General features: G+C 41.6%; 1 protein-coding gene across 2 annotated transcripts in view; it reads left to right on the top strand.

Annotated features, from left to right (window-relative positions):
• PNPT1 (polyribonucleotide nucleotidyltransferase 1) overlaps positions 1–25,574 on the top strand; it is an 80,039-nt gene that overhangs the window by 34,961 nt on the left and 19,504 nt on the right. Inside the window, exons 16-28 of one of the 2 annotated variants that reach the window (XM_061625761.1) lie at positions 1,544–1,610; positions 1,698–1,787; positions 2,287–2,340; positions 2,447–2,556; positions 3,664–3,735; positions 3,843–3,906; positions 7,086–7,169; positions 8,830–8,913; positions 11,028–11,134; positions 11,457–11,512; positions 12,819–12,897; positions 14,970–15,017; positions 16,906–19,414. In XM_061625761.1, the coding sequence (XP_061481745.1) occupies positions 1,544–1,610; positions 1,698–1,787; positions 2,287–2,340; positions 2,447–2,556; positions 3,664–3,735; positions 3,843–3,906; positions 7,086–7,169; positions 8,830–8,913; positions 11,028–11,134; positions 11,457–11,512; positions 12,819–12,897; positions 14,970–15,017; positions 16,906–17,061 (1,071 nt within the window). In that variant the 3' untranslated portion in view covers positions 17,062–19,414. Of the gene's footprint in view, positions 1–1,543; positions 1,611–1,697; positions 1,788–2,286; positions 2,341–2,446; positions 2,557–3,663; positions 3,736–3,842; positions 3,907–7,085; positions 7,170–8,829; positions 8,914–11,027; positions 11,135–11,456; positions 11,513–12,818; positions 12,898–14,969; positions 15,020–16,905; positions 19,415–25,574 lie in introns of those variants that run through there. The other variant, XM_061625762.1, reaches the window with a different exon arrangement.

Below are 25,574 nucleotides of genomic sequence, written 5' to 3'. Positions count from 1 at the left end.
CCTTCCTTTATAGCAAAAACCTGTTCCTAGGGTCCAAAAGCTGCATAGGGGCTGCTCTGGGATTCCTATAGGGAGACTAGCTGTATGTTGACATATAATTGTCATTGGTTCATCTGTGTTGTGATTTTAAGGTGCACTGAGGAGTTGTCTAGAATTGTACTATGCTGATTATGTTGTATTTTTAACTGTCTTGTGATTATAATGCTTTTTTAAAGAAAAAAGTGGCTAAATAAGTACCATAAACAAAGCCTTGTCCCTGCCCCCCCCCCCGCTAGCATTGGTCTTTGAAAAAAGCAAGCTACTCCTTGCTCACCCCTTGACCTCTTACGCATTTTTGCAAGGAAGAACTCCAGTTGCTTCTGCTGTTCCTTCTGCCCCAGCTGTGTTCACTGTTTACTTTGCTCTCCCTAAGCAGACAAATGGGAGAACAGCTGCTTCTTCTAACATCTTGTAGCAGGTGGAAGCAAGTCTGCCTGTTTCTCTGCTTAAAAGAGCAGCTACCACCAGTGTGTGTGAGAGAGAGACTTCTGGAGAACACTAGATGTTGAGCGGTGTAATGGGCTAGGACCTTGGAGGCCAGGGTTCGATTTTCCACTCAGCCATGAAGCTCACTGGGTGACTTGGGGCCAGTCATTGTCTCTCAGCCTGAAGTTTTTGTGAGGACTAAAGAACCATGTATGCCACTTTGAACTCCTTGGAGGAAAGGTAGGGCGTAGGAGTGATAAAAATAAAATTTAAAAAATAGCAGCGGGATCAGTCTGATTTGGAGGATAGAGCCAGATGCATGATTGCTGAATATGCTTTGTGGCTGCAGCCTATATAATCCACTTGTGAAAAGGAACCTGTTCCATTAGAATTCTTGATTTCACATACCCTCTTATTTAGAGGGCAATTTGTGAATTAGCTCTTAGATTATCAAAATTATGGTGACAGTGAAATACATTAATCTTCCAAGTATTGGACCTTCAGAAAGGTATGAAAACTGATTGAACTTAAGCATTAAGCCGCTGGTTCAGTTAAATCATGTTTTAAAATACTGGGGAGTTTCAATAGAGATCTCAAAAAACATATTTCATACTTTGAAACAAAATCCCCAAAAGTGTAAAAATTATCCATTAATTCAAACTCCCATTTTCACAGGGCGGTGTAACACTTTTAATCAAAGTTTATTTCAAGTAAAGGAATTTTAACTAAAATGTCAGTCTTTATTGTTATTTATAATGTAAATATTCAATCTGTTCTACCTAAGATCATTGATTTCAGTAGGTTTAGGTGAATATAACTGCATAAGGATTAGACTGATAGATTATTTTTAAAAGATCATACTGTTTTCATAATGACTATGAAAGTGAACAACTTAAAATATGGCAGAAGATGATTTCAAAGGGCAGCATATTAATAGATCTACAAGCGGCTCATTGTATCTGCATATTTTTATCCTTTGGGGTGAATTTCATGATCCTTTGCCTTAAAATGAATGCTAACTGTCAGAAAAACATTTTATACTGACTTTTTCCACTTTTCATATATGAAATTTTTGTAGTTTCCTCCATATGCAACTAATGAGATTGGCAAAATTACTGGTGTAAATAGAAGAGAACTTGGCCATGGTGAGTGAAAACTAAAGAAGCTGAATATTTACACTGAAACTAAAATACTCCTTGTATTCATGGCATTCTTTTCTTTTTTACTTGTAGGTGCACTCGCAGAGAAAGCTTTGAAGCCAGTGATTCCCAGCAAATTCCCTTTCACGATAAGGGTCACTTCAGAAGTACTGGAGTCAAACGGTAGTTAGCTTCTTTAACTATTGCTAAGAATTTATTTGCAAAAGTGGGGGAGGGCTGCACCCCTCTGAAAACTGGCAGGGCTGTTACCACTGCATAGTGGGAAGGGCAAAGATGGGCCCCAGCCCTCTTAAGTTTTTGTGTTGACCCGCTTACCTACTTTTTTTACAAGGCACAAGGGGTTATGATTTGGCTAAAGTCTTCAGGCAAGAGTTTGTGGGTTTCATTAAGGGCCCTTCATTCCCCTTCCCACTTCTCTAGTCCATTTACTGTTGCAGAAACTTAGTTGAAGTTTCTGAACTGCAACAGAGTTGTGAAATAGCAGTGCTCCTTGTATCTAGAAAGGGAAGCTTGTTTGTCTGGGAGGCATATAAAACATAAGATGACAAACACTTGTGAATTTCTGTTGTGTTATTTATTTATATGCAGATCATTTTTTTTATCAAGATACTGGCTACTGAAAAAAAGATTATTAGCATAACCATATGACTTTTGTCTCTAGGGTCATCGTCAATGGCTTCTGCTTGTGGTGGGAGTTTAGCATTGATGGATGCAGGTATATAGACCATAAGATTCACAAAGATGAATTCATAGTTTGGATGCATTTATGCATTGGAGGGTGATGGAAGCGGTATCATAACCCATTTCTCTTTCATTGTTAGGAGTCCCAATATCATCCCCTGTTGCAGGTGTTGCTGTAGGTTTGGTTACCAGGAATAATTCTGAGGGAAATGGAGACATTGAGGATTATCGTTTGCTAACAGACATTCTGGTGAGAGTTTCTAGTTGAGTCTGTCTCGCAATATAAAAAAAGTAGCTTAAACCTGTCAAAATTATTCAGCAGATCTGTTTAGAAGACCTGTTATTCAAAATTACTCAGCAGATTTGTGACTTGTACAAATTCTACACAAATTCACAATGATAGCAGGAGGGTTAAGAGGCTTGATTCAGGAAATCCCCAGTTTGAACCTCCCCACTGTCATCAATTCACTGAATGTCCTTAGGGCAGACAAACAATCATATTTCCTCTTCCATCCTTTCCATGTGCAACATGAGGATAAAATAACTTAGACCTATCTTACAAGGTTAAAATATTCTCTTGTTGAAGTGCTTTGGATACTATAGAAGCATTATAAAAATGCCCATTGTTAACTGTTACTTTCCAGCTGGTAGTGGAGAATGCATAAGAGCCACCTTAACACTTTCTTAGTTTATGTGCACAATTCTCAACTAGGGAATTATAATTTGATGGGCTGTTGTACCCAGCACCTCATTTGGCTTTATATATATATTGGCAGGCAAATGTGTGAAATCTGCTGTCGATGCAAATTTTCCCCATCTTCAACAGAACTCACATTAGCCTTGGCATCTCAGGAGGTATATATGTGAATTGCTATAATAATAATAATAATTGCATATCTGGAATCTGTTTTTAAAATGTTGTTAATTTTTGTAAACCGCCCAAAGAGCTTTGGCTATCCGGCAGTACATAAATGTAATAAATAAAATATATTGAATTAGTGTTCTCTAAAAGAATTCTTAGCCCCTTCACTGGCTTAAAATCAGTTTAAGGGTGTAGTGCAGTTGTATTCACTCTAGTTATACCAAGCAACAAAAAGCCCTTACTTGACTTACTCCAAGGAAACCATGAAATAATAATTTGGGAGTTCTGCTGGAGGATCCTGAGACTTGTCCCCACTGTGGAGAGATGTTGCCAGCATATACTTCAAGACTTGCAGCAATTATGAAGGAATTAATTCACTGATTCCAGTAGAAGTGTCCGTCTAATACATTCAGGGCTGGAATGTAAGGGTTTTTTGGTCTGTGTGGAACCTCAGCAGTCCTGGAAGACCATTGAAATGTATTTATTGTTTTGCAGGGAATAGAGGATTATAATGGCGATATGGACTTCAAAATGGCTGGAACGAATAAAGGAATAACTGCCTTACAGGTATCCTCCTCCAGTCCTCTTAATTGCACACACAAAAAACCCATCCCAGAAAAATGCTGCTGCTGTTATACTTAAGTGATTTTAACCTTTCATTTGTGCATTATTAGGCTGATATCAAGCTACCAGGAATACCTCTAAAAATTGTCATGGAAGCTATTCAGCAAGCCACAGGTGAGTATGGAGCCAACCGTGTTTCATTTTTGGCTTATTTCCTTGCTGCTTTGATAGTGTTCCATAAAATGGATAATCAGTTAACACCGAGGTTCGTTATAAATCTGCATTAATGTCCACCTTAATGTGTCTTTCTAGACTCTGCTTCTCTGTTATATTTTGCTGGCACTCTTTTACCATGACAGCTTCTAAATAAGAGCACTTTTACACCTACAGTAATGGAATACATGCCGGCAGCCCTTTTATACCAGAGGTGCCGAGCCTTGGGCCCTGGGGCTGAATGAGACCCTCCAGACCTCTTTTTTTCTGGCCCTTGGGATTATCCTCAGGCCACACAGCTCACTTCCCTGCAGTTTTCTTAAATGCTTGCTTTTGCCCAACTTGAATGTGTCCTTCAACTGTGAGTGAATCTTGCTTACCTGGACAAAGGTCAGAGGGGGCTGGGGGTACCTCTGACTTTTGTTTGGCTGACATGCAGCGTACTGTACAAAGGTAAAAGTCATGTCTGTTGCTCTGTCTGCTCTTGCCTCTGGCCCAGTCCACCACCGGCATGTGGAATGACTTTCCCTCTGAAGTATGTCTTGCGCCATCACCATGTGCTTTCCAACAAGTGGTCAAGATGCACCTCTTTACCCATGACTTTGACTGAGTGGATATCTGCCATCACTATGCATCTGGTTGTTTTTGTGGATTTATATTATGATTTTAGTAGTTTTGTAACGGCTTAGGACCATTTGGTGAAGTACACCTTGTACTATAAGTACAAATAATACATTAATAAATCGCTGTCCTGGTTTTGTCTCTATCTTTTGCCTTTTGAGGATGCCTTGTTAAAATCGTTGGTGTGAATTGCTAGAGCTATTATTCTTCTGGGTTCAAGCTCCCTCTATGGAGGCCCTAAGACCTACATTTCTGGGGGTATACTATGCATCTTGTGCACATGAGGACTAAGGCACCAGACATTTCAAATCCTGCCATATCATACTGTGGGTACCTTCAATACATATTTTAACCGTGGTAGCATGTTGTCAAAGAATTAGGCTTTAGTAAAAAGTACAAACACTATTGTGACTTTTTAAATCACTGAAGGTCAGGTAGAGTAAATCAACACACAGTTTATGGGAGTAAGGGCTTTAACAGTGATCTTTGGGATATGCATAGGAGCATCCTTATTTCCAGGAATGCCCGAGATGTTCTGTATACCACAAAATTATTGAGCCTCAAACTTTGTGAAGTCATGTCCCTTCTAGACTTACTAAATTGTCTGTATCTTCCTCCTGTGTAGCAAAGATAGAAAATTCAGCAGCATGATAGGAATAATTTTGATGTGTGGGGAAAAAACTTGCACTTGATAAATTGTGTGGCATCTTATGCAGATTTGTTGCTTAGGTAGAAGTGAGACAATATTGATTGTCTCTCTGCCCCCCCCCAATATTTAAAAGTTACTCTGATTGATGATACGCAGATCTTTTTTTATATAAGAAAGTCAGCAAGTTTGTGTGGTTATTAACCTCATTAACATCATTCAAAGAGCTTCTATCTGAAGTACATGCAATATTCATGGATGTTGTACCAAAGGCTCTTAAATAGGAAAGTAATTGGAAAAGATCTGCAAGACATTTTAACATATATATTTGTTTAGAGCCAAGGTACTCCTTGGACAAAACCTCAAAAATAAAAGAACTGTATGGTAATGCTCAGAGTCTTTCCCCTTCGTTTTAAATTTGTCAACCTGTTGAAAAAAAATTAATTGATTGATCACTTACCTTTAAACCAGAGTGGGGAATTATGTGACTCTCCAGATGATGCTGAACTATAACTCCCATCATTCCTGACCATGGCCATGCTGGCTTGGGCTGATGGGAGCTGCAGTCCAGCAACATGTGTACAACCACAGGTTAGCCACCACCCCTGCTTTAAGCAAACTGAGTGATCAACTAAATTTAAATTAAATTGCATACTATGAAACCTCAGTTTGTGTCCTAATGAAGCATGAGCTTGGCTTCGACAAACCATTCATTGCTAGGAGGAAAGTCCAGCTTCTATATTTTCCTTTTCATATTTTTTCATTCTTTTTTCCAGTAACACCCGTAAAGCAAAATAGGCATTAAAAAGTAACTAAGAGTGCCTTTAAGTTACAGCCACACTGATTAATCAGCTTAACGCTTTAGCCATTTGATCTGCCATTTAAAAATGATTAAAAGTTGCAAACCAAACTTCATATGGGGCAGCCTTTGCCTACCTTGTGTCCTCCAGATGTTCTGGACTACAACTCCCATCAGCCTCATGGGAGTTGTAGTCCAAAACATCTGGAGGGTACCAGATTGGTGAAGGCTGATATGGGGAAATCACCTTGTGGATTCAGAGTTTGATCATCTGCTTCAATGCTATTTGCCTAAACCAGGTATGGGGAACCTTGGGCCCTCCATATGTTGCTGAAATATAGTTCTTATTATCCCTGGCCGTTGGCCATGCTGGCTGGGCTCACGGGAGCTCTAGTTCAGCAGCATCTGAAGGGCTGAGGCTGAAGCTGGTGCTCTATCCTTTCTCTTAGCAAAGCAATTTTGCTTTATTCACATCTGCTAGCCTGATTGTAGAAAATGCAGTGCCTTAAATAAATAGTTCTATGTGGCCAAATGGGACTAATTCTAAGAGAAGAAATCGTTGAAATAAATGTAGGGTTTTTTTTTTCTGTGTTTCTGTCCAGGTAACATCTGATGGCCTGTTGTTTAAGTGGTGGTGAAACTGTGATTACACAGGGTATTGTATTCTTGTATTCCAAGAATCAGCTTAAAAAGCAGTCAGCCTGATGCCAACAGAAGCTTACAACACAAAAGAGAATGGAATAAGTGTTCCTTATTGCACAGTAGTTTAAGCTTTCTGAAATGTAAAATTTTTCACCTGGGGGTAGATGTAGAGCTTTTAAAGATCTGCTGTCCTGAATGTCTTCATGAAGCATAAAACTGAAACAGTTTTGCTTTTTGTTGAACAATACAGCTACACAAAAGTGTTTCAAACCCTTGCTGTGGCGCTGTATACAGGTTTGCTTGGTTGGTCATGTTAGAAGCATTATGAAAGGAAGAAAGGTTCCTTGTCACCAAACAGGATTTTTAAAAACAAAAACATTTAACATGTATGTTGTATATTTAAACTGGAGTGTGTGTGTGTTTTCCCCATAGTGGCAAAAAGAGAAATCTTGCAAATTATGAACAAAACAATTGCAAAACCCAGAGCAAGCAGAAAAGAGAATGGACCCCTTGTAGGTAATATAATATCTAACTATGTGTGTTTTTGGAGGTGGGGGTGGAGAGTAGACTTGGAGGGCAACAGTTTTCACAGATGTATAAAACATGCCTTCTGAAGATAGCAGTTGATAGGGAAGAATAGACCCCCTAGCTGTCAGCAATAGCCTATCTCTCATGTCAATTGTCTTCTCTCAGTGTTGATTCCTACTTACTGTAGATATGGGTTTAGGTTGATTAAATTTATATATTGTTTCCCACTACAAAAAGTCCCAAAACGATTTACACGCAAAGCAAAAACACAAAAACAAGCATGTTAAAAACATACCCACAATGCAATATCATTGAAGGGTTCATCCCTATCATAACCAGCCCACCAACCTAAGATGAACACCAAAACAAGACAAGCATCCAATCGTAGGTGCTGCCCAAACATCCAGGAAAACAAAAACATCTTTGTCTGGTGCCAAAAGTACATCAAAGCTGGCACTTGGCAGGCCTTCCTGGGGAGATATTTATATCTGTCTCTCATGTGACTTGGCCTGGTGGCTACTCCTGGTTGCTTTATTTTTGGGGGTGGGTGAGGTGGGGAGGAAACATGAATGGAGGCTGGCCAGGTTAATGAGTTTCTAAATGAATGCATGTATAATTGACACCAATCTTCATGTCGGAATGAGCTGATAAGGACAATTGAGATTGTGGTGCGGTGGTACCACCACTGTATTTTAATTTTTTTTTTAAAGTGAGAGAAGTGGGGTGGAGGAGCAGCCGAAAGAGGGAAGGGAAAGCAGAAGAGAGAAACAGATTCAGACATACATAATGGCACAAAAATGGGATTCCTTGTAGTTAATTGAGCCAGAGATGGATCCAGAATTTGAAACAGAAATATTTAAGCCAACTTCCTGTATTGTAAAGGATGTGTAACTTTATTTAAAAGAAATTTTACTGGGATTGTGTTTAGCTTAATTATTTTTAGAAGGGCATCTGCCTTGATTGTGTTTGTGTTGTTGATGAGTACAACAGATCTTCCTTGTGTGCACAAAAGGTAGTAAGACTTGTTTGTAAACATCAGCTTGGCTGGTTACCTGTGGCAAGTAAGAATCACTCCCAGGTGACCAGTCAGGAAATAAGCATTTGTAAATTGTGAGTAAATTTGTTCATACTTTATTTCGGATTTCACAGGTGCTCCCCTCCACAATTTTTGTGACTAATGGTTTTTATTAACTTCTCTCTATGACAGCTGAAAAGTTAATTTTTAAGATAATAACTTGGATCCTTCTGTTCACAGATGGGATTTTCCTTATATTCATGGAAGGACTTTTGATCTTAACATAGAATTCCACTGCCGGAAGAAAGGAAGGCAGCTTTTGCTGATGCCTCCTGCAGGCCTCGTCACTGTTCTGGAGGGTCCCCAACCCTCTGGAGTGATTTTTTGTGGGATAGAAAGGGCTGCGGGGAAAGGGGGGAATTAGAGGTCACCTCCCCTCTTCCACTAGTAGGAAACTCCCATTGATGGGACTTGTCTCCCATTGGAGAAAAGGAACTTGGGGTCCAAGCCACTATCTCAAGTTTTCTAAATACTAACATATTTATATATGGTACCAGGGGGAAAATATTAGGCAAAAAAAACCTTGATCATATTACTCTAACACACTTCTCACTTAAACTCTTTGCATTTCAGAAACTATTCAGGTGCCATTGTCAAAAAGGGCAAGATTTGTTGGCCCCGGAGGCTACAATTTAAAGAAACTTCAAGCTGAAACTGGTGAGACTTTCTTGCTTTTAGATGTAAGTTTGCCATATTATGTTCCTGTCATCTCAGACATTTGTAAATTGCTGCCCGGAGAACACCTCTAGAAATGCCGGCCCAGAAGCCCTTCATGAGTGTCGTGGCACCTGTGTTGATAAACAAGAGAGCAAGGCTGTCACAATCTTTGCCCCACATTGTCACACATTTCTTCCCTAAATCTGTAGGGAAGGAATGTGTGTGCAGACATCAGGGGAGGGTCTAGTTGGGGGTGGCCCCGCTCCTTTCTTCTACAGTATGTTCACCACCAACAGGGAGCTATGATGCTGACAGAGGGCTATAAAGGATGTAACATCCAGCACAGAGCTATAGGATGTAACATGTAAATGAGGCATTTTAATCTAAGTTATTTATGTAAATGTTGTAATTGGTATTGTAGATGATGTACTTTTGTATTTGTTATATTGATCTTGTAATTTTATTATTGTATATGTTTCTATGTTTGCCGCCCAGAGAGCTGTTTGCTAGTCAGGCGGGATATAAGCTGAATAAAATAAATAAATAAATAATCTGATTTATTTTCTATGGCAGCACATAGTCAGTGTGTGTGGTGGAAATAGAGTGCGCTATAGCATCTAAAGGGTCTCCCAACTTCAGGGGTGACCAATGTGATGCCTTTTAAATATTGTTGGACTGCATCTCCCATCATCCCTGACCATTGGCCACATTGGCTTGGGCTGATGGGAGGTGGGGTCCAAAAACAGATTGCCTACACCTGGCCAACTTTTTGCAACTATAAGGGCATCGCTGCCTTAGCAGACATATACCATAATTCTCTTTCCATGTAAAATCCATGAAATACCATGTCCTTTCCCATGTTATATTGCATTGTACAGTTGACAATGCAGGCTGAAAGTAGTGAACAAATAAAAGATTTCCATTTTCTGGTGGCGGTATGTGTTCTTTGTCTTGGTACAAAAGGATTGTGGGCTAGTGCAGATGAGACAACCCAATAAGGAGTAGGCTATGGAATGTGTGTGCCCATTGTGTGACTCTCCCCTTGTCACATAAAAATGTTCTCTACCTTTCACTTCCTGACATCGACCTTAACATCAACTAATACCAGCCAGGATTTCATTAGGCTAGTTGGCTTCAAATTCAGATGGGAGGCCAGGGTAGTATTTGTGTAATTATAGTGAACAGTGTGGAGGGGAAATCATGCTGTAGAGCAGAGATGGGTAGAAGGTGTATCAGGATCTACTGGTAGATCTCTGGGTGATTTACAGTAGATTGGCAAGGGCTTCCAACTCCCAGTTGTTCATCAAAAGCAGCATGGAAATTGCCTTTCCCATGAACATTTTAGGGTCCTGAGATGAAGAAAACTTGGGATAACCAGGAGTTTCTTTTTCTATGAAAGGGTCATGAGTTCAGTTCAGTTCTGGTACTGAGAACAAATTCCTAGGCTCAGAATGTGATCAGAGACACCCACCTCTTTAATTCTGTCTGTCTTTTGTACCTGGCTCTGGTTGGTAGATCTTGGAGGTCTTAAAAAAAGAAAACAAAGTGTGTCCAACAAGCCTATAATCTGCCTGTTTCTGGTGTAGAGGGAAGGGGGTGCACTCCCTCATAGCCTGTTCTCAGCCTGTTGATAATATGTAAGAGATTTGGATATTATCCATCTAATAATATTGGATTGTTATTAGCCATTATTATCCATTTGGATATTCCTGGTGCAGGGAGAAGGGGGTGCACTCCCACATAACCTGTTCTCAGCCTATTGATACGTAAGATATTTAGATATGTTCTCACTACAGTAGGGCCCTGCTTTACAGCGTTCCGCTTTAAGGCGTTCCGCTGATAAGGCAGCTTTTGTTTTCCATTTTAAAGGGTTTTTTCCCGTTTTGCGCCATTTTCGCGTCATTTTTGCGCGACGCGGCCCATTAAAGTCAATGGGGTTCCGCTTTACGGCGTTTTCCGCTTTACGGCGGGGGTCTGGAACGGAACCCTCTGTATAACGGGGCCCTACTGTACTTGCTTCTCACACTAGTGTGTGAAATTACTTAACAGTTACCATATGAAACCAATCTGATGATAAAACCAAAGTTACTTTTGTGCATGTTTGTATCCTACAGGGGTAACTGTTAGCCAAATGGATGAAGAGACATTTTCTGTATTTGCTCCAACGCCAGCTGCTATGCATGAAGCACAAGAATTTATTACTGAAATCTGCAAAGATGATGTAAGGGCATATTTTGATAACGTTTATATATTATGCATCACTCTTTTTTTGCATCCTTCAGGGGCCAAGATCCGTCTCTTACGTAGGTGCAACTACTTTTGCTGGCTTAATTCCTTTGTATAGGGTGAGCTATTTAAGTAAAATATGGTGGCCAGGATCCACAGAGCTACAGTAAATGAGTGAAAGGGCTTGTTAGTGCCTGATGCAAACTTTGCATTTTTCTTTGAACAACAAGCCCTGTGCCATATCACACACTTGACCCCTTGGGTTTGCAGAACTAATTTAGATAAATGAATAGTTGTTGTTTGTTTATTTTTTGTAGCAGGACTATCAGCTGGAATTTGGAGCTATTTATACAGCCACGATAACTGAATTGAGGTAAGTGAAACTAATCAGGTTTGACAATATTATTTTAAAAAAAAACTTCTGCAAATACCCTGTTCAGCATTTGTATATAAATAATTAGTCTGTTTCTTAGTTATGTTTGTAATGTCTACAAAATTCTTAAAGACAAATCTGAAGCTAGTGGTATGTACTAATATTTTAGTTATGGGGGAGAGAGATTGTTGATGAATTTTTAAAAAACATAGGGTAGTATTCAGCTAAATAATTGTGTGAATGCAAGGATTACTCCTAGCAGAACCCAGAGGGCTAGGGGGAAACTCAGAACAGATTTAAGGGGCATGAGGGGGAGGAGAGGGGAAGAATGTTCACCTTAGTGCTACATTGAATACCACTCACATGGTGATACCCAATGTTAGTCATACTCAGCACAGACCCGTTAAAATGAATGGAGTTTAAGTATAGCCTTCTGAGTATGACTCAGTTGGATATCATCCATAGATGACAGGTCATGGTTTGTCACTTTAATTTTAATTACAAGTGCAGTGATTTATAAATGTCTTTATGCAGCTTATATTTAGCCTGATGTCTCATAAACGACCTGATTCTGCATCCTAATGCAAGCATGTAATTATTTTTTAAAAGAAATGAATCTGGAATTGCATGACAGTTGTGACCATACATAAAGGGATTTGTTTGAGTAAGGGGAGGGAGTGCACAGTTCCACAACTCCCTCCCAGGCCCTTAACTGCGGGCCTGTTATGAATGGTAAGAGGTTGCAAACTGTGATGTATGGTATCATAGGGATTTGCCTGTTCTGTAAGCAGAATAAGGTATTAGTTCACCAAGAAGGATCGCATCCACCCCACATAGACAGAAACTTTTTAGAAACATAGAAAACTGGAAACGTGCGAATTTTTACCATAGCCACAAAGGTTCCTTGAGATACGGATTGTAAAGCAGTTTGTACTTCAAATGAGATCAGAGAATAAGTAATAAACTAAAATGAATGCTCAATTGCATAAAATGAGGTGATACTTTAATCTTACCAAGAATAGAGGGGTGGTTGAAGCAGGCTTAGCTTTGTCTAAATAGCACTATATTATGTGATGCCAGTCCTCTGATCAGATCCTGTTGACATTTGGAGGCAATATGCTTCCAAATAGCAGTTACTAGAAACCGCATAAGAAGAGAGTGCTTTGCTCTCAGGTCCTGTTTGCAGTTTTCTCATGGGCACCTGGTTGGCCACTGTGAGAACAGGATGCTGGACTAGATGGGCCACTGGCATGATCCAGCAGGCTCTTCTTATGTTCTTAATGCACGTTGTACCTTTTTTATGCAGAGATATTGGGGTAATGGTAAAATTATACCCAAACATGACTCCCGTTCTACTTCACAACTCTCAACTGGATCAAAGAAAGGTATTTATTTTTTCCTTCAGTTCAGACAATAGTGACTAAGTTATGTTTTGGTGCTGTTGCTATTTCCCCACTATGCTGTGACTAGGGATGTGGTGCTAAGTCGGTGAACTTGAACTAGAGCAGCCTTTCCCAACCAGTGTGCCTCCGGATGTTGTTGGACCACAACTCCCATCAGCCTCAGCCAGCATTGCCAATGGTCAGGAAAGATGGGAATTGTGGTCCAACAACATCTGGAGGCACACTGGTTGGGAAAGGCTGAACTAGAGGGTCAAAAAGTCTGTCTTGGCTATGCTCAGTAGAAGTCGAGGCAGGAATAACCTAACTGATAAGTACTGCCAACATCCAGTGATGACCACTCGCTTGCACAATGGAAATCTGCTTGTGAAAACAGACTTTTAGTTTTTCTTCTCCTCCAGAACCCCCAAAAGTTGCTCCAGAGGGTCCCCCAAAGTGCACGGGGGGACTGGAGGGGTGGAGAGAGAAAAGAGAAGCCCTGCTGTGTGAGCAGACACCTGTACATGCAGTGTTCCATCCCAGCCAGTATCTGTAAGATTTTACTCCTTTGCTGCTCAATAGGGTCACGTGGAAGAGTTGTTCTGACCGCGATGGCCACTAATGGAAGTTTCTAATTACTTTTTAATACCAGTCTGAAACTGCCTTGATCACCCTGGTTGATGGCATCTGTTGGGAGAGAGATAGAGGGAGTGCAACTCTACTCATTGTCTGGATCTCTTGGCAGCTTTTGAGTCTGTTTGAGTCTGTTGACCACGGTTTCCTTCTGGAGTGTCTCGAGGAGGTGGTGATTGGGGGCACTGTGCTTCAGTGGTTCTGCTCGTACCTTCAGAACCACTTCCGAAAAGTAGCTATAGGAAGCTACTGTCTGGCACCACGGGAGCTGTCCTGTGGTGTTCCACAAGGTTCCATCTTATCACCCATACTATTTAACATATTTATGAAGCCACTGAGAGCTGTCATCAGGAGATTTGAAGTGAGGTGTCGTCAGTATGCAAATAACACCCACCTCTGTCTCTGTTCCATCTGAATTGGGAGAAGCAGTTGGGGAGCTGGACAGGTTCCTGGAGGCAGTGATGGGCTGGATGTGGGCCAATAAATTGAGGCTCAATCCTGAAAAAACAGCGGTGTTATATGTCCAGAGTTCTCATGTCCAGGAGGTGAGGAGACGGCCTGTTCTGGACAGGGATGCACTTACCTGGAAGAATCTCGGGGGTTCCCCTGGACCCAATATTGTCATTGGAGTCTCAGGTGGCCGCAGTGGCTAGGAGTGCCTTGTTCCAGCTCCAGCTGTTTCGCCAGCCTTGGCCCCTTTTGAACAGAGATGACTTGGACACAGTACTCCAAGCTCTGTTAGCTTCTAGATTGGATTATTGCAGTGCGCTCTACATGGGGCTGCTCTTGAAGATGTCTGGGAAACTTCAATTGTTCCAAAATGCAGTCACCAGATTACTGGTGGGGGTTCCCTTTAGATCTCATATAACCACTGTTTTAGAATAGCTGTATTGGTTGCCAGTTCGTTTCCGGGTCCAGTTCAAGGTGCTCATGTTAGTGTTTAAAGCCCTAAATGACTTAGATCCCAAATACCTGAAAGACTGCCTCCTTCCCTACAGATCCTCTCAGGTGTTGAGATCAGCAGAGGGGGCCCTTTTGGTCGTTCCACCACCCTTGGAAGCTTGGGGGGTGGCCTAGGAGAGGGCATTCTCTGTGGCGTCCCCTGAGTTGTGGAACTGTCTCCCCACCGAGGTGTGTCTGGCAACTTTGCTGTACAGTTTTAGACAAATGCTGAAGACACACCTCTTTGCCCTGGCCTTTGACACCTGACCCACCCGTAGGACCCACCCTGTTTGGGATTTTAAATTGTTCTTAAATTGTTTTTAAGGTCATATTTTAAAATTGTTGTAGCCTACCCTGGGACCTTTGGATGAAGGGCAGATAATAGATGAAGATGATTTTGATGATAATAATCTGGATGGCCCCTATGAGAACAGGATGCTAGACTAGATGGGCGACTGGCCTGAATCAGCAGGGCTCTTATGTTCCTGTGTTCTCTGTTCTAGATTAAACATCCTAGCGCTCTTGGATTAGAAGTTGGCCAAGAAATCCAGGTAAATTTTATACCAATGTATGAAAATCCTCTAGGTGTTGTTCAGTTGTTTAAGGGGGTTAATGTGTATCACTTAATATGTGACTCAGTGGGCAGCATGCAGTAACAGTTACTTTTGCACAATTAGCATTTATGGATGTGAAAGTTGGACAGTGAAAAAAGTGGATAAGAGAAAAAAACAACTCATTTGAAATGTGGTGTTGGAGGAGAGCTTTGCAGATCCCATGGACTGCAGAAAAAGACAAATAATTGGATGTTAGAACAAATTAAACCAGAACTGTGACTAGAAGTTAAAATGATGAAGCTGAGGTTGTCATACTTTGGACACATAATGAGAAGACCTGATTCACTAGAAAAGACAATAATGCTGGGAAAAACAGAAGGGAGTAGAAAAAGAGAAAGACCAAACAAGATGGATTGTTTCCATAAAGGAAGCCACAGACCTGAACTTACAAAATCTGAACAGGGTGGTTTATAACAGATGCTCTTGGAGGTCGTTGATTCATATGGTCGCCATAAGTCATAATCGACTTGAAGTCACATAACACACACACGGGATTGTATGTGACAATATATTCCTATCCTGCTGTTCACCAATCTGCTTTCTGGGGCAACTTCTCCTGGCTCTCTGGTAAAAACGCTGAGGTACAGATCCCTTCTCAAGGGTTCTTATTGCAGTGCACTGCAGAGAAGGTAAGAAATGAAAGAGAATTCCTCCTAAGAAGTGGAATATATGTTCTTGTTCTCCAATCCTTAGTGTAAATTAGAGAAGACCTCTCTCTCCTAACCCCTCTATGCTTGCTAGAGGAGGGAAGTGGGTTGATGGTGACTATAAATAGTAGCTGCCTAGTAAGCTAATTCAATATTTGTGGAATCCTTTGGCCTTTGAAGAGTTCTTCTCTTTCCATTTTTAATACCTCTAGCTTGACAATTGTCTTTCCACACTTCACCCTGGGACAGGTTCTCACTGAGATGGTAGACCCATTTCTGGGGTGTACTACTTTAGACTGCAAGTGGGCCTTTTCATTATTAAATTGTCCTCCATACAAAATTCCCTGCGCATGGAAAGCTAGTTTGTTGGGGAGAACACAAGGCTAAAACTGCTGCCTATGTGCAGGGAGTTTATTTTGTATGCAGGAACATTCAGTCAGGTGAATCCCCACTAGCATCAGTAAAAGATGGGAAAGCAGGGCTGTGGTCAAATTAGAGAGATGAAAGAAAATTGTTCGATAGTCATATGGGCCCATGTACATGTCTTGCAAAGGCCCAGTTTGGACTTCATACCAAGGAAGTACGAGGGCTCCTGGAGACGGGATCACGGCTACTTTGCTTCTCCCTAATTGCTGTGCTGAGCTAATCAGTGGGTTGGCTTAGTAGGTTATCTGAACCTGGGCTTGTGGTTTTTCAGACAAATCACAAGCTGAAAGCAAGGTTTGTCCTGTGGTTTACAGCTCTTGGTGAGTGAGAGCAAAGTCAACACTCTTCATTGTCCAAAAGAGAAATTAACAAAACAGAATCAAACTGCAAGGTCGTAGTCCCTTTGCTCTGATACTTCCACAGAAGTCTGCCTGCATGGGGGCTTCTTTGTTTTCTGTGATTGCTGAGTGTGACAGTAGCAGATCCTCATACATATGCATAACATATTTCCCCATAGAAGAGAAGGGGAAGCCTTTGCCCTAATGGGGCTTTGATCATTCCTCTATTCCTAAATCACTTCAGCATCTCTTAATGGTTCTATAATTAATACTGCCTGCCTATATTTTATAGTTCATAGAAAAAATAAGAATTAAAAAAATTAAAAGTACATAACGTCTTGCCATCTTCTAATTTTTATGTTGAAGCCTTGTAACACCTTACCACAAGCTGTCACTCATTTCTTCCCATAAAAGGTGAAATATTTTGGGCGTGATCCAACTGATGGCAGAATGAGACTTTCACGGAAAGTGCTTCAATCTCCAGCTTCATCTGTTGTTAAAACAATTGGTGACAAAAACAGTATAGTCATGGGAGGTGTCATTCCAGAGTCTGCTGAATCACCATCATAGCTGCTCTTCAAAAAGTGTAGGATTCCTTCTAGACTTGCCAATACTGTGACCCTTTGAAAGAGACTAAATTGTTTTGAAATGGTAGATTGTTATCATGCAGGTTTGTATACCATACAAAAATGTTTTAAATTTTGTATAAATATTATTGGATATCAGAGCATTTTCACTTGTATGATTCCCCCCTCAATGGAGCTTTTCCTTTGAAAAATATGTCCATAGCAGCACCTCTGTAAAACATGTAAAATGTGAAACAAGACATGTCCAAGCAACTGGGCTAGCTATCTCCAGACAGTAACAAAAGAACAATGCCTACTACTTAAAACCTTTTATTTTTCAAGAGGTGTGTTAAAGGTACATATGTGTATGCACATTCAGTTGTCTTCTGTTTGTTGATCTGCCTGCAAAGATGGTTTTTAAAAATCCAAACATCTCATTCTCTTGTGTAATGTTTTTACAAGCTTGAGAACAGGAAATGACCTCCAGAATATATTTGACTCGGCTTTAGCCTTACTTTTGAAACCCAGTAGAATTTTATCTGCATCTTCCCCATTAGGAACTGGTGGAGATGGGACTGACAGCTGTGAAATTGAGAGAACTGTGCTACATGACTCTACAAATGAAAGTTTTAGCTAATACGTATTTATAACTTAAAAAGAGCACTCCAGTAAATGTCTAGATTGATGGAGCTGTAGGGTGACTTGGAAGAATCGCAGATTAAACCTATTGTGAGCATTTTTTAAAAGATATTTCTAATAAGGGACCTTTTCAGAAGGAGTCATGAAAGGCAGTGTGACATTTTTGTCTCTTGGTCATGCTGAATGTATAATGTCTATACCCTCTGAGCATATGCACATTGGAACACTCAGTGTGACCCAGGAATGAAAGAGTCATGGTATCTCTTCCATGAGCTCACAGGAGTTGCCCACTCCCCATAAGGAAAGCCAGCCTAAGGGAGTGAGGCCTTCCAACTACCATCTGAAAGGTAGAGGTTGGGTAGGCAGGGATGAACTGTGAGATGTGTGAATGGTGAGGAAAGGGTAGGCTGTGAACACAAATCTATGGGGGGGGAATGAAATTGGTTGATTTGTGTTTTAATGCACCATTCATAGAATTCTGAGAAGTATCTTAAAAGCCTGGTACTGTTGCTGTAAATCTCTTGTGTTATTAAACTAGAAATGGTGAGCCTGCCATTGTGTGCAATAACACCAGAAAAGAATAAGCAGAACATCCTTCCCCATCCTGACCTCAGGATAAAAAGGAATCTCTGATCATGCACGTAGGGATGTGCATTGTAACGTTTAATAATGTACTTCCCTAGGGGAAAATTTAAATGTGAACAACAATAGGAAACTATCTCTAAACTAGAATAAATAATCCAGAAAGTTTTAGGATGTAGGGATTGACTACGATATTTGCGTAAAATGCTAATCTCCCAAGTCTGTTTTAATTTGAAATATTATCACGTTTAGAGCTGCACTTATCTGTAGAAGTGATGACATAAGTGCCAAAATGAAACAATGGCTAGGAAAAGTAATGGGTGCTATCGAATATGCTTATTGATCCAGTGACCATTATAGTAATGGGTGCTATCAAATGTTAGCCACACGGAAAATAGACCCATTGAAATTAATGGGCTTAACTTAAATCCATTTATTTCAATGGGCGTACATTGAATAACACCCAATAAGTAAATTTGGATCACTAAAATCTCCAGAATTAAGGTGTTGAACTGAGAGTGAAATATTTAAGTACAAGAACTGTGAAATCCTGAGGGGCAAATAAAGAAGTCTCCATCTGTTTTTATCATAATATATATGACTTTATCATGGAATCTTTATTATTATTATTATTTATTGAATGTACATCCCACCCTTCCTCCCGAAGGAGCCTTGGGCAGTAAGTACATTATAAAATGAGAAATGGGTTTATCTAGCACCTAATATGGAAGCTGCCTATTTTCAGTCATGAAGGAATCTATTCTCACATTAGCTTCCAGTCTAAAAGGTACGTAACTGGGACCTTGGTGGGTAGAGGTCTTTGGTAAGATTTAGTATCTTTGATCTGATCATAATGAAAAAAGTGGACAAATATATGAAGATGTAATAGTTGGTGGCCACAATTTAACACAAACATAAGGACCAATGAAATCGACAGATTTGTGTCTCAGTATTAGATTGTGGCTGACTTCTCTAAGGAGAATGCTAATTAGGATTGGGAAAATGTAAATGTGAACACTTAATTCTTTGATATTATGCCCATAATTTTTGCTACTTTAAAATATTTTTTTTTTAAATGCTTTCACTTTCCCCCTAACATGCATTCTTGAAATAAAGACACTCTCATCGACCTAGGATATCTGAGCTCTTTGTAGCAATTTTTCCAGTGCAGTGATGATAAATCATTCCAAGAAAAATTGTTTTTCTACACCCTATCAATCAAATACACCGAGATACAGACTGTAAGCAAATCGTAGGGGATGATCACTTTGAAGCGTCTTCTGTTGTTTGCTACTCCCCGAGAGCCCTGTTTAACCTCTTCGTTTGCCCAGTGTTAACATAAGAGCCCTGCTGGATTGGAGTCCAGCCTCCTCTTCTCACAGTGGCCAACCAGATGCCTATGGGAAATTCTGCAAGCAGGACAGGAACACAACAGCATTCTCCCCATTTGTGGCTCCCAACAACTGGCATTCAGAGGCATACTATTTCCAACAATGGAGGCAGAACAGAAGTTGTCATGGCTAACTGATAGCCTTACCCTCCATGAATTTGTCTATTCCCCTTATAAAGCATTCAGGTTGCTGGCCTTCACTACATCTTGGAGTGGATCATGTGTGAGAGTTGTTACAAATTATTCCCAATAATGGCTTGTGTTTTGTTCATGGATGGGGGCAGAGGGCTGTCATTGTAAATGAAGGTACTACCTTCAGGGCCTTTGTTAGGGCTGAAAGACAGTTTATAAATACATCTATTAATGTGCTCTACCTTACAGACACAATTCAAGGCTCCAGTTTTAACTCTGTAAGACAGGTGGGGGACCTTTTCAGCTTGGGGGCTGCATTCCCTCACAGGCATCTTTCTGAGGGCTGCATGCCAATGGTGAGTGCACCAGGAGCAAAGGTAGGTGTGGCCAGAGGCAAAAGCAACAAAGCAACTTATGTGATTCTTGCCTTTTGTGTGGCAGGCTCCTTGCCAGTCATGCAAAAGTCAGACATTTCTACATACACCCACATCTATCCATCCTCTAACCAGGCGTGGCCAGATAAAGAGGCCTGAATGGCTGTATTTCTCTTCTGCAAGCCTGAGGTTCTCCAACACTGCTATAAGACTTTGGTCCTGCATTTCTTAAGGTTCACATCCTCTCCTGCACCTCCCTGCAATTTTGTAGGAACTTGAGAGACAATTCTTTAGCAAATGTGGGATCCAGACATGTTCCTCAAAGTTGTATTTTTACATTAATACCACTGGTTCTGTATCCATTGAGATGGTGAATGCTGTGTGGAACATGGTTTTGCATGTGTTTGCAGCAATAAGCCTGTGATGTTCCTATATTAGTGTATATATGGTAAGTGTTGGTTGTTTAGAAAAGATATATGGTAAGTAGTGAAAGAGGAGGGGGAGTGAATAGGCAGTAGAATGCTAGATGATTGGCTGAGTGTTTAAAATGGCTGAACGTATAAAAGGAAGAGTGAGAGTGGAATCGGGGGGAGAAGAGAGCTGAGTGGGTTGCTTGGTGGGGTTTAGAGAGTTGTTTGACAGGAGAGAGTGGAGAAGGAGAGAGGTGGAGTTCGGATTAGTATTGAGTAAAACCATATGCTTATGTGCCTTAAGAAGAAATCTTGTTAATCTTGTTAGCTTTGTTATCTTTAATAAATACTTAATTTGGTTTACCAAAGGCCTGATCCTTGGCTGAGGTTTCACAGATCAGAAGGGAGGGTAAGGTAATGACCAAGGCTGAAGGGGAACTGTAACAAATGGTGGCAGCGGTGAAGAGAATAACAATACCAGTATTCAGAGTCTCTGGGAATACTAGTATTAGGACGTGACTGGTGGTTGCCTAGCAGGGGGATCTGTTGAGATCTGTGCTAGAGCGGGGAGAGAAACCATAAGAGAGAGCGGTCCGGACATCAAGAGATTTTAAACCCAGACCATATAACGCTGGCAGAAGGGATGTAGTACCACAGAGAGTGAGTCCTCCAGTAAAATCTGAAGGGCACAGGACACCCCAGAGTGGATCTGTGTACCCTAAAAGTGAGGAGAAATTATGCTACAAATGTGGTAGACCGGGGCACCTACGTTTTCAATGTGAAGTTGCCAACCCCATTAGTGATCCTGCTCAGACAAGGGCAGTGAAAACAGAGCCCAAGGCTTTAGAAACAGCGAAAAAGGTTCAGTTCTGCCAGATAAACTGGACAGAAGTAACAGACCTTGATTCAAGTCTGAGAGAGGAAGTGAGTGTACAAGGGGCAAATTATTGGGCATTGCTTGACACTGGTGCCGCTCAGACATTACTGAGGCCAGATTTAATAAAATCTGAGGTAATATTACCTCAGGAAACTGTGACTATCCAAGGAGTGAGGGGTCAACCAGAAAGTTTGCCTGTGGCCCTGGTGGAAATGACTTGGAGAGGCCGAGAGGGCCGATATAAAGTAGGCATTAATGCCCAGCAACAAGAACCAGTAATACTGGGAAGAGATGTTATGGGCGCCCAAGGAAAGATCTATGTAGTGACCAGACAGCAAATTGGCAGAGAAAAAGAAGCCATATTAAGGGGGGCTGAAACAAACAGGATGGAATCTGTTAACCAGCCTCAGGTCACCATAGCAACCACTAGCAGGCCTGCTGAAGGAGACAAACTATATCAAGTGGTCTCTGATAATGATGAGGCAGATCAATTCAGGGAAGAGCTGCAAAAAGATATAAGTTTGAAGCAGATAAAGGAACAAGCTCTGACCCAACAGATTCCTTTCACTGACAAACTGAGGAATCAAGTTGTGTGTGAGAATGGGATTTTATATAGACTGTGGATGCCTGCTGAGAGAAAGGATGAATGTGAACCAGTGAAGCAATTGATAGTACCTAGCAAATACAGAACCAGATTGCTAGAGGTAGCCCACGATGTCCCATGTGCAGGACATCTGGGAATAAAAAAGACCAAGAGGAGATTGGCAGCACACTATTATTGGCCAAACATCTCCAAAGATGTAAAACAACATTGTCTATCTTGTGGAATATGCCAAAAGGTGGGAAAAAGTGGAGTAAAGACTAAGGCACCCTTAAAGCCCCTTCCTATAATTGGACAACCCTTTTATAGAGTGGGGATAGATTTGGTGGGCCCTTTTTCCAAACCCACAAGGCATGGCAAGAAATATCTATTGGTGGTGGTGGATTTTGCCACCAGGTACCCAGACGCAGAAGCACTAAGATCCGTGGAAGCCCCTGTAGTGGCAGAGGCTTTATTAAAAATCTTTATGAGGCTGGGTTTCCCTCATGAAGTGCTGACGGATCAAGGCAGTGTATTCATGGGAGAAGTGATGCAATGTATGTGGAAATGTTGTGGTCTAAAACATCTAAAGACCACTACTTACCATCCCGCCACTAATGGGTTAACAGAGAGATTCAATGGCGTTTTGAAGGGCATGATAAGAAGCTATGTTCAAGATCACCCACAAGACTGGGATGAACGGTTGGGATGCTTCTTGTTTGCATGCAGAGAAGTCCCTCAAGAGTCAACAGGCTTCTCACCCTTTGAACTGATGTTCACTAGAAAAGTGAGGGAACCTTTGGAACTATTAAAAAATTCATGGGAAGGAACCCTGGGAGAGTACAAAACATCTGTAGTAGATTTTGTATTGGAATTCCGCAATAAATTAACATCAATGATGGAGATGGTGAAAAAGAATTTGAGTCAAGCACAGCAGAAGCAACGTTACTGGTATGACAGAACAGCCAGGGAACGTGTGTATGATGTGGGAGATATGGTTATGGCGTTCATACCCAGGAAACATGACAAATTACAGGCTAACTGGGAAGGACCATATACCATCAGAGAAAGGCTTGACACAGTGACGTATGTAATCACCACAGACCAATTAAACAAAAGCAAAGTGGTTCATGTAAATATGTTGAAGCCTTACCATACCAGGGATGCACAGGTGTTGCAAGTTACCTTATTCCCTGAGGGAAGTGGGCCTGAACTTCCAGATTTGGTACAGGAAAGCAAAGACAAAGGAGGGGTAGATCAAGTGGAATGGTCAGAAGAGGTGAAGGAGGAAGTAAAAGAAGAGATTCTGAGAGTTTTGAAAACCTATAGGAATCTCTTTAGCAACAAACCTGGCCGAACCAGTATAGTTATGCATTCCATTGATACTGGAGATCATGCCCCAATCAGATCTGTTCCATACCGTGTGAATGGGAAAGTTTTCAATGAGATCAAAAAGGAGGTGGAAGATATGCTGGAATTAGGAGTGATCAGGGAATCCATCAGTCCCTGGGCCTCAAGTATTGTCCTGGTTCCAAAAAAAGATGGAACGACAAGGTTTTGCATTGATTATCGGCTAATCAATAAAATTACTGTCCCAGATGCGTATCCTATGCCTAGGGTAGACGCAATGTTAGAGTTATTGGGGGCAGCAACCATTATCTCTACACTAGATCTCTGTAAAGGATTTTGGCAAATGGAACTAGACGAGCAATCCAGAGCCAAAACTGCCTTCAGTACACCAGATAATAATAATAATAATAATAAAATTTTATTTAGCAGACGCCCATCTGTCCGACTGAACGGACACTCTGGGCGATGGGTTATATGAGTTTGTGACCTTACCCATGGGACTATGGAACTCACCAAGTTCATTTCAGAGGCTAATCAATACTGTGTTGCGAGGCATGTCAGATTTTGCAGTGGCCTATATCGATGACGTGGCCATTTTTAGCAAGTCGGTGCGTGAGCATGTCCAACACCTGACAACAGTATTGGAGGCCTTAAGAAAAGCAGGCCTCACAATAAAAGCTAAGAAATGCCAGTTTGGACTAAAGGAAGTAATCTATTTAGGACATAAGGTGGGGAGTGGGAAAATCACCCCCTTATGGAGCAAGGTGGAGGCAATACAAGCGTGGCCGATCCCCTTAACCAAAAAACAAGTAAGGGCATTTCTGGGTGTGGCTGGATTTTATAGGAAGTTTGTGAGAAATTTTGGGGAAATAGCAACCCCCTTGCATGAATTAACAAAGAAGAAGTGTTCTGAGCGTGTGGTATGGACGGATGAATGTCAGAAGGCTTTTGATCTACTGAAGCAAGCCTTGTGCCAAGGACCCATATTAATAGCACCAGACTATGAGAAACCATTCATCGTGGCTACAGATGCGTCGGACCTGGCGCTGGGAGTCGTCTTGCTGCAGGAGAGAGAAGGCACCAGACATCCAGTGGCGTACCTGAGTCGCAAGCTGACGCCGAGGGAGAAAAACTATTCGTCGGTCCAGAAGGAGTGCCTAGCGGTCGTGTGGGGACTGAACAAGTTGCACCCATACGTGTGGGGATGAAGATTCACAGTGACTACGGATCATCGGGCCTTGTTATGGTTGCAGACTATGAAAAACCATAACACTATGCTGCAGAGGTGGTCCTGGACCCTACAGGACTATCAAGTGGACTTCCAGTTCATCAAAGGCAAGGACAATGTACTGGCCGATGGACTTTCCAGGCAAGTGGCTGGGACTGCAGTGACGTGACCAGACGGAGGAACAAAGAAAGACATTTTCCCCATAGAGACTTTTATTTGTTAACGTGACGTATAAATCCTGGAACAGGAATAATACTCTGCCGTTGTTTTAAGGGTGTCAGGTCCAGGATGAGACTGAGGGACCAGACCAGTGGGTGAAAGCAATTCAGTTTTTATTAGAGTGACATCCACACAAACGCTGCGCCTTCTCATAAAGCACCACTGACTTACAGATCCTGCGACATGGAAAGATAGTTGACAGAGCGAAGTGCACTTTCCCGCCCAACTCTTAAGTAGGACCCAAACGGGCGCGAAGCCTTTCACTCCGCCTCAATCCACTCTCAGGAGCCACCTGTCTCCCCCTCCCCCTTTCTTGTCTCTTCATTCGTCATCGAGTACGCGGTGAGGGGGGAAGCGCCGGCCCCTCCCCTTCTGAAGATTCCGACTCCAGTATGGGCGTAAGGGGAGGTCCGGGCGGAGGGGGAGGCGTGTGAACTTTCAAGGTTGGCTCTGAGACTCTGGCGCTCCCAGGATCTCCGTTGCTGGGCAACCCTATCTCTGGACATTCCTCTCCTTCTCCTTCGCTCAAGTCTGACAGGAGGCTCCCCTCCCCCTCGTCTTCTGACTCTAAATCCACGGGACCCCAATTCCGCGTCCCGACAAAGGGGGGGGGGAAATGTGATGTTCCTATATTAATGTATATATGGTAAGTGTTGGTTGTTTAGAAGATATATGGTAAGTAGTGAAAGAGGAGGGGGAGTGAATGGGCAATGGAATGCTAGATGATTGGCTGAGT

This window comes from Rhineura floridana, chromosome 4 (genome assembly GCF_030035675.1).
Source record: "Rhineura floridana isolate rRhiFlo1 chromosome 4, rRhiFlo1.hap2, whole genome shotgun sequence".
Lineage (NCBI taxonomy): Eukaryota > Metazoa > Chordata > Lepidosauria > Squamata > Rhineuridae > Rhineura > Rhineura floridana.
This window is presented reverse-complemented; position numbering and strand designations above follow the sequence as displayed.